Genomic DNA, 13,303 nt, shown 5'->3' with positions numbered 1-13,303 from the left:
CTCGATAATGTTTACTGAGCAGAAATCACGTTCGTTGTGGCTTAGAGAGACTTTTGGGGGGAGGGTATTCAGGCATATTATAGAAGGGCTAAAACTAGACAAGTGGCCTCATAACGAATCTACACTTTGTAGGGCATTGCAGAGTGGCTCGCAATGATATCTGCCAATACCATGAATTGTAGTTATGTAAGAAATCAGAATCTCCTTTTGTATTTTTGCTCAAATACAGAATCAAGGTATTTGAAGAGTATTTGACAAGTGATTTGCATTTTCCATGGTGTAGTTGTTTTGTGCTTCTTACAATTGTGTTCCCCCTTTTTATAGTAAGTTCACTTACACCAAAAACCTGTCCTAAAATTGCCTTTATTTCTTGCTTAATTTTATACTTAAGGAATTCCTGTTGTGATATAGGAAAGCAATGATGTCATCTTTGGACTTCTTTATTTTAGGGGTTCAGTAAGTATCTGTATCGCACTGAGAAGTGTTTTTCAGCCTATTCTTGATATTTCCAGACCTCTCAGTGCTTAGGAATATTCTAGGACTTTGAACAAGTGCTCTATATTCAGTGTAAACACTTTGATTGTCCAGAAAATGATTAGTAAAACATTTTAGAGTTCTTTTTATTTGAAAGTCCTTAATTTCATGAGTGTGCATGAATTCATTTTCTAGGGCTGCAGTAACAAAGCACCAACTGGATGGCCTAAAAACCAGAAATTTATTTCCTTACGTACATTCTGGAAGCCACAGTCCAGGATCGAGAGGTCAGCAGGTTGTATTCCCTCTAAGGGACTTTTCTCCTGGCTTGCCTTCTTCCCCATCTGCACCTGGTCCTCTCTCTGTGCCTGTCTCTGACCTATTTCCTCTCCTCTGACCAGGACACCAGTCATATTGGATTAGGACCCACACGTACGACATCATTTTACCTTAATTACCCCATTACAGGCCTCATCTCTTTCACAGTCACTCCAGGGTACTGGGGTTTCAGACTTGGGACTTCAACATAGAAATTTCATAGGGACAAAATTTAGCCCATAACAGTGAATAATGTGGCAGTTTAAATATCGTATTCAGGTATTAAAGAGATTCTTAGGTTGCTGAAATACTTCTAGGTGACTATTTAATAAATACACACCTACCTCTTCCTTTCCATAGATCAAAATGTTGCTTTCCTTCCTGCTCACAATTTTACCCTTGCCGCTTTCTTGATGCCACTGGCTGCCCCGGAGTGGTTGGTGAGGACGAAATGCTAGTGCTCCTCTCACTCTTGTCAGAAAACAATCTTATTTTAGAAAACTATCTTATTTTAATAATGTAGTATATAATATGTACAACATATAAAATCTGGTACTCGAATCCTGTTCTTTAAAATGATGATGGTGATGATGATGGTGATGATGATGGTGGTGACGGTGGTGATGCCGCCGCCATTGCGATTTACTGAGCACCTGTTTTGAGTGAGTCACTGTATGGGAATCATCACAGCCAGCCTGCAACTAGAAGTGATGATCTCTGCTTGAAACAGGAAGAAACTGAGGCTCAAGGAGAGGAAGTAACTTGTCCTGGAAGCTTCGGTTCCCTTGTCTCCTGTAAGGCATCTGTTTGGTCCTGAAGGACTATCAGTTCTGAGTTTAGAAATGCGGTACAGAAGTGAAAGATATCAAGCTGATAGTCACCTGGCTTCTTGGTTGCAATCTGAGACCCAAGGGTCCCAAGTGTTACAGACTCCAGTGACTGAATTCCACATGGTAGCAGTTCAAAGGCACAGCACCACTGACCTCTAGAACGGGGTTGATCGACTTCAGGTTACTTTTAGGCTAGGACTTGTGGATTATGGCCTGCAGTTATCAGGATTACTGATTCAGAGGTGGTCTCAAGAGAAAGGTTCAGGATATTCAGTATGAAGGAAGGATATATTATCACAAGGAAGATGTATTATCACATTTTTAAAATAATGGGATTATGGGAAAGTATTAGTGGGAGCTGCTTGGAATGAGCTAGACCCATGGTTCTTCATCCTGGCTTAGTATCAGAAAACCTGGGAGGCTTTCTAAAGGACAGTGCCTGGGTTCCAAGCACAGAGATTTTTATTGAGACTAGCATGGGCCTGGACATCTGTTATTTTTAATAGTTACCTGAGTAAATCTGACATAAGCCAAAGTTAACAAGAACTAATGAGCTAGATCAGGGGTTAGCAAGATACAGCCCATGGGCCAAATCTGGCCTGCTACCTGTTTTTCTATGGCCCAGAATTTTTTTTTTAAAAAAAGAATGGTTTCTTTACTTTTAAGTGGTTGAAAAAAAATCAAAGAAAATCATAGAATGTGATGCATAGAAATTACAGTTGTCCAGCGAACAACATGGGGTTGCACTGTGCAGATCCACTAATACACAGAATCTTGTTCAACTATAGTACAGTACTGCAAATATATTTTCCTTGTGTTTTTCTTAACATTTTTCTCTATCTTATTTTAATAATGTAGTATATAATATGTACAACATATAAAATCTGTGTTAATTGACTTTATGTTATCGGCTGGGTTCCAGTCAATAGTAACTACTTGTAGTTAAATTCTGGGGGTTGTCAAAAGAGAGATGTGGATTTTCTACTGTGCAGGGGGACTGAGTCCCTGACCCCTGCCTTGTTCAGAGGTCAACTGTCTATGAGATTAAAAAATTTCAATGTTCATAATTCAGATTTTATTGGAATACAGCCATGCGTGCTCCTTCATGTATACAGTGTCTGTGGCTGCTTTCACGCTACAGTGGAAGGCTGAGTAGTTGCGAGAGACATACAAAGCCTCAACTGCTTATGGCATGATCTGGCCATTCATAGGAAATGTTTATTGACCCCTGAGTTAGGCTATGTCAAGATCATCAACAGAGCTAGATTAGAACTGAAAAAGAAGACATCGGTTTGGGTGACTTGTATGTTTTTGTGTGTGTTTTGCACTTTAACGTCCTGTGGGCTTGTTGTGTTGCTGTTGTTTTCTAGCAGCAGGACCCTTATTGATGGATCCAAGCTGGTTTGTTCAGAAAGTCTTTTACCAAACAGGGTTGAAATATACACTTTTTTAAAAAAATAACTTTTAAAAATTTTCATAAACATATAATGTATTATTAGTCCTAGGGGTTCAGGTCTGTGAATTGCCAGGTTTACACACTTCACAGCACTCACCATAGCACATACCCTCCCCAATGTCCATAACCCTACCACCCTCTCCCTATCCCCCTTCCCCCAGCAACCCTCTGTTTTGTGAGATGAAGAGGCTCTTATGGTTTGTTTCCCTCCTGATCCCATCTTGTTTCATTTATGCTTTTCCTACCCCCCAAACCCCCCACATTGCAGCTCCCCTTCCTCATATCTGGGAGATCATATGATAATTGTCTTTCTCCGATTGACTTATTTCACTAAGCATAATATCCTCTAGTTCCATCCACGTCGTCGCAAATGGCAAGATTTCATTTCTTTTGATGGCTGCATAGTATTCCATTGTGTATATATACCACATTTTCTTTATCCATTCATCTGTTGATGGACATCTAGGTTCTTTCCATAGCTGCTATAAACATTCGGGTTCACGTGCTCCTTTGGACCACTACGTTTGCGTCTTTGGAGTAAATACCCAGTAGCACAATTGCTGGGTCGTAGGGTAGCTCTATTTTCAACTTTTTGAGGAACCTCCATGCTGTTTTCCCGAGTGGCTGCACCAGCTTGCATTCCCCCCAGCAGTATAGGAACCCTTTCTCCGCATCCTTGCCAGCATCTGTCATTTCCTGATTGGTTAATTTTAGCCATTCTGACTGGTGTGAGGTGGTATCTCATTGTGGTTTTGACTTGTATTTCCCTGATGCCGAGTGATGTTGAGCACTTTGAAATATATACTTTTTTCCTTAAAACATACCAGTAAAAAGAACATAGTGTTCACAGAATATGACAACCCAGAACTTTTCAATACTGAAGTTCCCCTAAATCCTTTAAATACCCATTTCCTCTCCCATCTCTGCCCCTCAACCCTTTTTTCTCTTTCTCCCATCCTTCTGTTCCGTATTTGCAGGTGATACCAGCTGGATGCCTTGAAGCTTTCAAAGTTGGGCAAAGAGAACCATGTTTGCTGGAATAATTTTAATACAAAAATGTAGTTGAACAAGATGAGGAAAATACCACTGACTATCCTATTGGCTTATTTCTTTTATCTTCGAGTTTTCACCCACTTGAACTTAGAAAAAAAGAAAAGCGTTAAGGTTAGGAAGAGTAACAGAAAATGGAAAACAAACTAGGAACAGAAATCCCCACCATCAGATTGCGTTTTGTGCAAAGACACAGCCACCATTTGCTTCCAAGCCATCTCACTCAGCTCAGAATGGGAGAGACCGTAAGCCTGTGCTTAGAGGCATCACTTAAGGCCTTTTTTTTCCTCTCGTAATTTTGGTGGTGGTGTTTGTGAGGGAGGAAGCAATGTTGACATATATGCATCGGTTCGGTCAGCATATGATATCATGGATTTATTTTTAAATAATGAAGATGCATCCGTTGAACTGATTGGAAGAAAGTATTTGATTTCCAGATCGTTTATTATTCATCATTGGATGATAGTTTTTGATGACCTTGAGAGTCTCCTTATAAAACTCCTTGGTGTCTTGGGTATTGCATGTGGGACCATGTTCATGTTCTCGTTTCTGTCCTGCCCTTCCCCTATCATCATGAAGTAGCTAAAGCCCCTGGCATGTTTCCCCCACGGCCGTCTGGAAGGAAGCCAGTAAAGTCATTACAGATGGCTGTGTGCCCAGACTATCTTAAAAAAGCATCGACTGTGCTGCTAATTCAGTTTCAGGAAGGGTGATGTTTGCTTTTATATTAACGAGTGTTTTGAAAAGACTGAGGGCAGATATGTTGGGAGCAGTTTTCTTCTCCTTGGAGGCCATGGTTAAATTTAGTTGTCCTTTAGCTTCCCAGCTCCCAGGTCCGAGCACTGCTGGCTGTCGGAGGATGTGGATGGGAAATGTATGTAATGTTGGTGTGTTTTATGTCTCATACGGGGTCTCAACTTACTTACCTTTGCTTGTTTGTGTTCAAGGGTTCTTTACATTGGCCTGGCCTGCAACACGGCGCGCTATATTTACATTTCTTACCTGGAGAATGCCTGGACTGTTCTCCCCATGGAAGTTCTTCAAGGTAAGCTAACAACTGGAATTAGAATTATTTTTCTCCCTGACTGAGCTAGGACTATGTAAACCTTCAGTGACCGTGAGCATCTGACTCTGAAAGGAAGGGCAGACCTGCTGTTCTGTATGGTTCCGAAGGGTTCAGGAAGAGGTGACATCAGGGGGCTGGTTCTTCAGTGACTCTGAGTGGCTGTTTGTGCAGCCAAACAAAGCTGGGTTGTCTACGCCCTTGTGATTAAACAAAGAAGGAGGAACTCAAATGAACTCTAGGTACAATTAAGCCTATACGTCCAAAGGTGGTTTAAAGTATAAAAGACTGATCTTTTAAAGACTTTGGTGTTTTGGTGTTTGTAGGTTAACTGTACATGCTGAAAACAGGTTGTCATAATTATTTTGATTCTTCAGCTTCTTTTATCACATCTAGTGATTTACAACTAAAGGTTTATATTCAAGCTGTTATTTTCCCATGAACCTTTTAAATCTTTGCTCAAATGCCCTGACCAGGGTTCTCTTTGCTTCACTGGACTGACTCCCTTCAACAGATAACAGTGAAAAAAAATTTTCTCGGAGGCTCTTACCATGGGCTTAGGAGCAGTAAAAACTGGGATTTCTATCCAAAGCTCATTGCCATATTAGCTCCTATAATCTTTATACTGAAGACCCTTGTTAACTGCTTGGCTGAAGCATTTGGTGGTTGGTGTGATGATTACAATGAAAGTTTAGGCCAAGATTATCCGAGTTGAGGCCTTCTGGGACAGCCTAGGCTCCAAATCATTAATTCTCCTGAGTAGTCTCTGATTATATACAGTTTCATTAGCTTTATAGGTTGCCATTCTCACTCTCCCCTAAACCTGAGGAAACAAATATAGCACAATCTACATAATTTCTCATCATGATCTCTAAGAGGACTCATTATTGTACATCTGAACAAAAGGTACAAAATGCAAGCGCATTCATCAAATCCCATTGTGGCAATTAAAAATAATTATCCTTATTGAAAGGAGGTATAATTTTTATTCACATGATAATTATAAAATTAAAATATATGCATATTCTAAAGATGCTATTCTCAGGCCTGATCCAATGGTATAATTGGTGAAAGGAGATTTTGTTTAAAACAGAAAATGGAAATTTGTCTTATAATAAATTATTGTTTATAATGATTAGAACTCTGGAAGAGTCTTGAGGTAGAGCACATCTCAGCACTGTGTCGCTTAAGAAGAAAAAAGCACTAACTGTGGACCATAGGAAAGAATTGTGCAGCAACAAGGTCAATGCAACGCAGTTCTCAGGATTTCGCAGCTCTGGTTTTACAAGGCAGGACCCCCCTTTCCTTAACCGCTTTACTTTTTGGTGTCCCACAATGTGCAGATTCTAGATTAAAAAACAAACTCACTAACTGGTGCCCACAGAAAAGATATGGTGATAGTATGTGCATATATGTTTTTTCTCCTTTTAATTTAATATAAGTTAGATGGAAAAGGACATAAATGACTCAAGAAAAGAGAGCAAAAGAGAAGCTTTTTAAATGAAACGCTTAAAGGGACAAGAAAGGAACTTTATAAGAGAAAAAATTGCTATTACGAATAAAAACACTTTTTCCCTGTTAGTTTATCAAAGATCAATTAAATAGCTATAAGAATCAGGTAGCATGCTGGGAATGTCATAAATGTAATAAAATATAATAAGGAATAATATATTGACTTGGGCCCCAAGGCCCCACCGTCTGTGTGGAAGCTGGATGTGTGAACACAGAATTACAGCAGTGTTTTAGAAGGAGCCAGAGAAATGTGCCCGCTCCCAGAGAAGATGCTCTTTGGGACGAGAGGGCATGGAATGATGAAGGTATTATTGAAAGATTCCCCCTGGGAAGTCACATGAGCTGGATTTTGAAGGCAGCATAGGAATCCACTGTGGCGTCGAGAGACAGCCACAGAGCCATGCGCCAGAGCTAAGAAGCAGAAAGCAGAGTGGCCACTTTGGGGAGACAAAGTATATGTCATGGCATCCACTTCAGTATTTCTGGGTGCCTCAGGGGCGTTAGCCTGGCTTATGGGGAGCTCGCCGGGTTTGAAATACAGACGGGCACCCTGTCTCCTGTGGCAGGCTGTGATTTGTACCTCTCTGCTTCATTTTATTTCCCCTGTGCCAGCAGAGATCTAGTTACTGATTTGAAGCAAGTAAAAAGGAGTATCTGGAAATACATAGAGTCTCCTTGTCTCCCAAAGGGCTCTGTGGCCACTTCTGAGAGCTCTTTGTGTCTGAGACTGGAGGAGACAGTCTCATTCCCTGGCAGAAGTGAGTGCTTAGTATGTTTGGGCTATACAACGAAAACAAAACCCTTTACCTTTGTTAGACCCATACCCACCCCACCCCCCGAAAATAGTGGAATAAATCCTCATTCCAGAGATACACCTATGACTGAATAGGGTTGTTTTGCCAATCTAGATTCTTCTACCTTTACAGATACTGCCCACATGACTTTAAAGTCTTTGTGTTTGAGGCAGTTCTACTTAGGATAGGGTAAAGGCAAGGGACCATGATGACAGAACACTGGGTTAATTATAGGACAGTCCCATTGTCATGATACAGCTGCTCCTTAATTCCTGGACTGGAATTATTAGCTGAGATCACCGAAGACCTAGTCTCCGTTGGGCGGTGGCTGCGAAGGGGACTTTGGCTCTTTTCATTGACGATCTTGACTCGGAACAGTCAGCACTTCCACTCTTCGATTCCCAACCAGTGCCGCAGCAGACGGTCTTCTTAAAAAAATAGAGGCGAGGTGAGGTCACCCCCTCTTCCCCCAAACACCAGGAGAACTAGTGTCACCTAGTGGGCTCCTGAAGGGGAGGAGACAAGGATGCACTTTACCCCCCGCTGCCCTGCCCATCTCTTACTCTTCTGGGAGGAAGGACTCCGTGTTCTCCTTCCTTCCTGTCTCCCTCCTTCCTTGGAGCGCCTGAGCGTCGTCTCAGCATCCGTCTCCTTGGGTCACGTTGCTAATAATAAGCAAATGAGGTGGGGATGAAGTCAACGTCCTCCTCTCTAGGCCCCTAGTAAGGAGGCTCTGCGGGCACCCATGCGGGTCGAGGCGAGGCTACCGGAAGCTCCTGGGAATCCCGAGGAAGCTTCCTTCCCACATGGGGTCTCTGTCACCCGTCGCGGCCGGCGTCGCCGGAGCTCATCCTTCGCGCGGCCCGGCCGGCGCCTGCGGCAAACGGGCGGCTCTGCAGGCCGCGCAGCGCGGAGAGCGACGCCGGAGACCCGCCTCACTCACGCAGTGTGTTGGAAAAGCCGCAGCGAGTCTCGGTCCGGAAGCGCGGCCGGTGGCGGGGAAGGGGCTGCGCCTGCGCCTGCGCCTGCGCCTGCGCCGTGTCTGCCGAGCTCGCTCGCGAGGACCCGCAGGCGGTTTCTCTGTTGCCGTCGTGCGAGCAGCGCTTCCGCGCACGCGGCTGCGATGGGGCGTGTCCGCCTCACTGTGTGGACGACACGTCGGACCCGGGTCCCTTCCCGTGCCGGTCGCGGCTGTGAGTCCTTGCGGACTTGGAGAGGAACGTGGTCAAAACCGATCTTGCTGCTAAAATGCGTGTAGGAAACGCGGGCCCGGCCGGGCGGCTGTGACGACGGAGACCGTTTCCAGGTGCCTGACTGGCTCGTCCGAGCCCGGGACGGTGAAGGCGTCCGTGTCGGTCCGTCCCTGCAGGACGCTCCAGCGGACGGAGCCGCGGGAAGATTCTCGCGGAAGATGGTTTTTTAGTGTCACCCGTAGGAGAGCTTGAGCGGGTATTTACGAAAATTCCCTTTTTATTTATCCTCTTCAGCAAGTGAGGACCGTGTTTTCCTTCCCGGGGGTTCTGGAAGGCCGTAGAGACGGCACGGGAGGGTCACTGTGCGGCGCTCACCCGGCAGTGGCGTCCCGGGCTGAGTTTCCGTCAGGCTTAACCCTTGAAACACAAGCTGCCTGCGCGGGGACGGCGCCCTCCATCCGCATTTCCGCCGTGTGGAAGTCCCTGGTGCCGTCCGAGTCCCGCCCTCCTCAGACCAGTCATGAATGACCACAGGGCGGCCTTACTCTCCGCTCGGCCTTGGCTTGTTCGCAGTTACATAACCTCCCGCAGAACCGTTTCTTCGCAGCTGGCGTTAGTTTGTTCGTTTAAAATCCGCTTTAGATGTCTGCCTCAAGAGCCCTGTTCTGGGATCGCACGCCACACGTCGCTGTCCTTTCCTCAGCTGTCGTGATTCAGGGGCCGCAGCACTTAACGGCTACCCGGTTATCTTACGAACACTCGTTTTACTTCCTCAGTTTTAACTCTTAAATGCAACAAACACGAACATGCTTATGTTGTTTGAAATCGCCAAAGAAACACGCACAGAGGAAGACCTGCTACCTGATTTCATAGTCTCCTGCAAAATGCCCTGTAATTGTGTTTTCTAATTTTTAGAGCTCTCGAGTAATACAGAAAGTTCTATCTCAAAAATTTATAAATATGTGAGGAAAATTTGAAAACTAGATTTAAAAGCTAAACCTTCAATATAATAAACTTTTTCTCTAGGATATCATCCTTTCTCTACTGCACATTAGTTTTTAAAACACTGCCCATTTAGAAAACGAGTGTTTTTAATCATTTATGTTCCCACCTCATTCTATAAATTACATAATAACTTACCAAAATATGCACTAATCTACAAACTATTAAGTTCTTAGGCCTGAATTAGACTGTCTTGCATTCCAGCTCCCTTATCAATAATCTAAGTGTTTGGGGGCAAGATACTTAGCCTCTCTAAGCCTCAGATTGTTACACTATAGAACAGGCTGATAACAGTATTAAATAGCCTAATCCATGCAAAGTGCTCAGCATATTAGCTGGCACATAGTTAGCCTTCAGTAAATGTCAGATATTATAACAATGAAAGTAAAATAAAAATTATAAATCAAAATCAGGACCAAGGGCAATATAATTTAAAATTAAGATTCTACTCTACGAGATTAAATTGCAGTTATGCATTAAAACCTGGCCGTAAATGACTAGTCATGCACACTGTTCTCAGAGTTATCTTTGGGAAGTGAAAGTTTTACTGTCTTTGATATGACAGCAGTTCTCGCATGAGGCTTGATACAGGGAGATACTGAGCCTGGAGCATACATCGTTGGCCAGTCTTGATACTAAACACACTTTGGGCGGCAGTCTCTTAAAACTACTTCTAAGGCATGCTGAGGGTATGGTGCCAGCATGTAAAAATCACAAGGGCCTGTAAAACATTGTATCACTTACACACCTTAAAAAAAAAAAAAAAGCAACTCACTTTATTAAATTGTAAAGTGAAAGGAATTTACAGAAGCTTCGTTTCGTCTGTTCATTTTACCTCATACAGGGGATCTGGAACTCTTCTCCAGCCTTTTCCAGGGCATCTTTTCTCTCCAAATGCTCTCTTCCTCATACCGCAGACCACTGCCTGCTTACTTTCAACATTGTTCTGCTTGGCTGCCCGTGTGTGTCAAGGCCCTGCGAATGTTTGTTCTCAAGGAGCACAGTCTCTCTCTCAGAGAAATCCCAGCCCTTTTCACCCACCAGACCATAAACTCTGAGGTGGTTTAAGAAGATGTGCATTTCCTCGTCCTCAAAGCAGAGCAGGGGTCTGGCACATGGTCTGGCTGCGCAGTGAGTCCTGCTGAGTGAACTCACGAGGTTGATTCTTGAGGGGCTCTTCATTGGGGGAATAAGGGAGCTTCGGATTTTTTCACTGATTGTCGCACGCCCCATAAAGTTGCGTTCCCGCAGGTGCTCCGTGCCAGTGGCTGTGGGGTCCACAGTTCTGTGGCGTATTCTCCACTGTTTGAGGAAGGTCCGTTGCTGTTGGTGGCCCAGACTTTGGCAGAAACACTTGCTGATTAGCTGATGTTTCTTGTTCTTCACAGACACACAGACTCTGCTTCCCAGCCTCCCTTGCAGTTATGTATGACCATTTGGCTAATTCTTCTTAGCGGGAGGTGAGCAGAAACGATGGGTGTCACTCCTAACCCCAGACCGTAAAATCTTCCCTGTGCCGTCCTCTCCTCCCCACTCTGCCAGCTGCATATGGGTACCCAGGGTGACCGGGTGTTGAAGGGCACGGTGTCTCCGCAGCCTGGTCCCCGAGTGACCCTATGGAGCACAGCCACTACTGCTCTTGACCCATGCCCATTGAACTTCATTTGAGCAGAAAAACAGAAAACAAACAATATCGAATGTATGAAACCACTAAGATTCCAAGGTTTGTCTGTTACAACAGCTGTCATTACCCTAATCAGTATAGACTCTCTTATTGTGAGCCCAATGGAGCTTTTTTTTTTTTTTTTTTTTTAGAAAGAACAGTCTCTTTTCACTAGGTTGATTTTCAGAGCTTTTTTAAATCCTAGCATTCGAGAGGCACCCTGAAGTAACTGAAATGTATGCTCCGGTCCGCCAGTGTGTAAGGTTTGTCACAACAGATTCAGTGTGCGGGCACTGTGGGGATACTGATGTTTTGTTTCATGAGCATAAGTCAGGGGCAGAGCAAGAAAAACAAAACAGAACATCCTAGTTCTCCAGTACCTTGTCAGTTCTTACCCCTCCCAGCCGTTCTGATGTGATTTCCTCAAGCCAAGCAGCATTTTACATTACAAAGAGCAGCTGCCCATCAGAAGATATGAACAGACACTTCTCCAGTGAAGACATACAAATGGCTATCAGACATATGAAAAAATGTTCATCATCACTAGCCATCAGGGAGATTCAAATTAAAACCACATTGAGATATCACCTTACACCAGCTAGAATGGCCAAAATTAGCAAGACAGGAAACAACATGTGTTGGAGGGGATGTGGAGAAAGGGGAACCCTCTTACACTGTTGGTGGGAATGCAAGTTGGTGCAGCAACTTTGGGGAACAGTGTGGAGATTCCTCAAGAAATCAAAAATAGAGCTTCCCTATGACCCTGCAATTGCACTCCTGGGTATTTACCCCAAAGATACAGATGTAGTTAAAAGAAGGGCCATCTGTCCCCCAATGTTTATAGCTGTAATGGCGACGGTCGCCAAACTGGAAAGAACCAAGATGCCCTTCAACAGACGAATGGATAAGGAAGATGTGGTCCATATACACTATGAAGTATTATGCCTCCATCAGAAAGGATGAATACCCAACTTTTGTAGCAAATGGACGGGACTGGAAGAGATTATGCTGAGTGAAATAAGTCAAGCAGAGAGAGTCAATTATCATATGGTTTCCCTTATTTGTGAAGCATAACAAATAACATGGAGGACAAAGGGAGATGGAGAGGAGAACGGAGTTGAGGGAAATTGGAAGGGGAGGTGAACCATGAGAGGCTATGGATGCTGAAAAATAACCTGAGGGTTTTGAAGGGGCGGGGGTGGGAGATTGGGGGAACCAGGTTGTGGGTATTAGGGAGGGCACGTATTGCATGGAGCACTGGGTGTGGTGCAAAAACAATGAATACTGTTACGCTGAAAAGAAATTTAAAAAAAAAAAAAAAAGAGCAGTTGCCTATTTGGGAAGAAAGGATTTTTCTCTTGCCCATTCCTGCATACATTTATTGCAACAGAACATTCTTCTGGGCCCAGACTGAACAGTCTTGAAATTTGTGTTATAGGAAGACACCAGTGTTGAAGATTATAAGGTGAAGAGTTGTTTGGGGCATATAAAAAACGTATGATCTGAGCTCTTTTTAGAGAAGTAGGTAGTAAGAATACACTTTTTTTTTCTTCTTTTTTTGTAGAGAAAGCAGGAATGGGAGAGGCAGAGGGAGGAGAGAAGGAATCCCAAGCAGGCTACACACTCATTGCAGAACCCAGTGTGCGGCCTGATCTCATGACCCTGAGCTTGTGACCTGAGCCGAAACCAAGAATTGGAGGCTTAACTGACTGAGCCACCCATGTGCCCTGAATATACATTTTTTTAAATTGACAGATTATTGGACATGCTTGATATTATCAAAAAACCTCGTAAAGTTGATTCCTATAGTTACGTTATAATAACTTTGAATACGGTTCAAATCCTGTTCTCCTACCCTGTTGTCTGTGTGACTTTGGACAAGGCACTTGAATCTCTCTTTCCTTTTTTGGAAAAATTAGAAAAAAAATAATACTTATTACTGGGAGGA

General features: G+C 43.7%; 1 protein-coding gene across 3 annotated transcripts in view; it reads left to right on the top strand.

Annotated features, from left to right (window-relative positions):
- MFSD6 (major facilitator superfamily domain containing 6) overlaps positions 1 to 13,303 on the top strand; it is a 70,904-nt gene that overhangs the window by 46,038 nt on the left and 11,563 nt on the right. For all 3 annotated transcript variants that reach the window (XM_082690522.1, XM_082690521.1, XM_082690523.1), the window contains exon 3: positions 5,076 to 5,173. In XM_082690522.1, the coding sequence (XP_082546648.1) occupies positions 5,076 to 5,173 (98 nt within the window). The remainder of the gene's footprint in view (positions 1 to 5,075; positions 5,174 to 13,303) is intronic.

Source organism: Mustela nivalis (assembly GCF_964662115.1).
Source record: "Mustela nivalis genome assembly, chromosome: 11".
NCBI classification, from domain to species: domain Eukaryota; kingdom Metazoa; phylum Chordata; class Mammalia; order Carnivora; family Mustelidae; genus Mustela; species Mustela nivalis.
The sequence above is the reverse complement of the archived record's forward strand: the minus strand, read 5'-3'. Positions and strand labels throughout refer to the sequence as shown.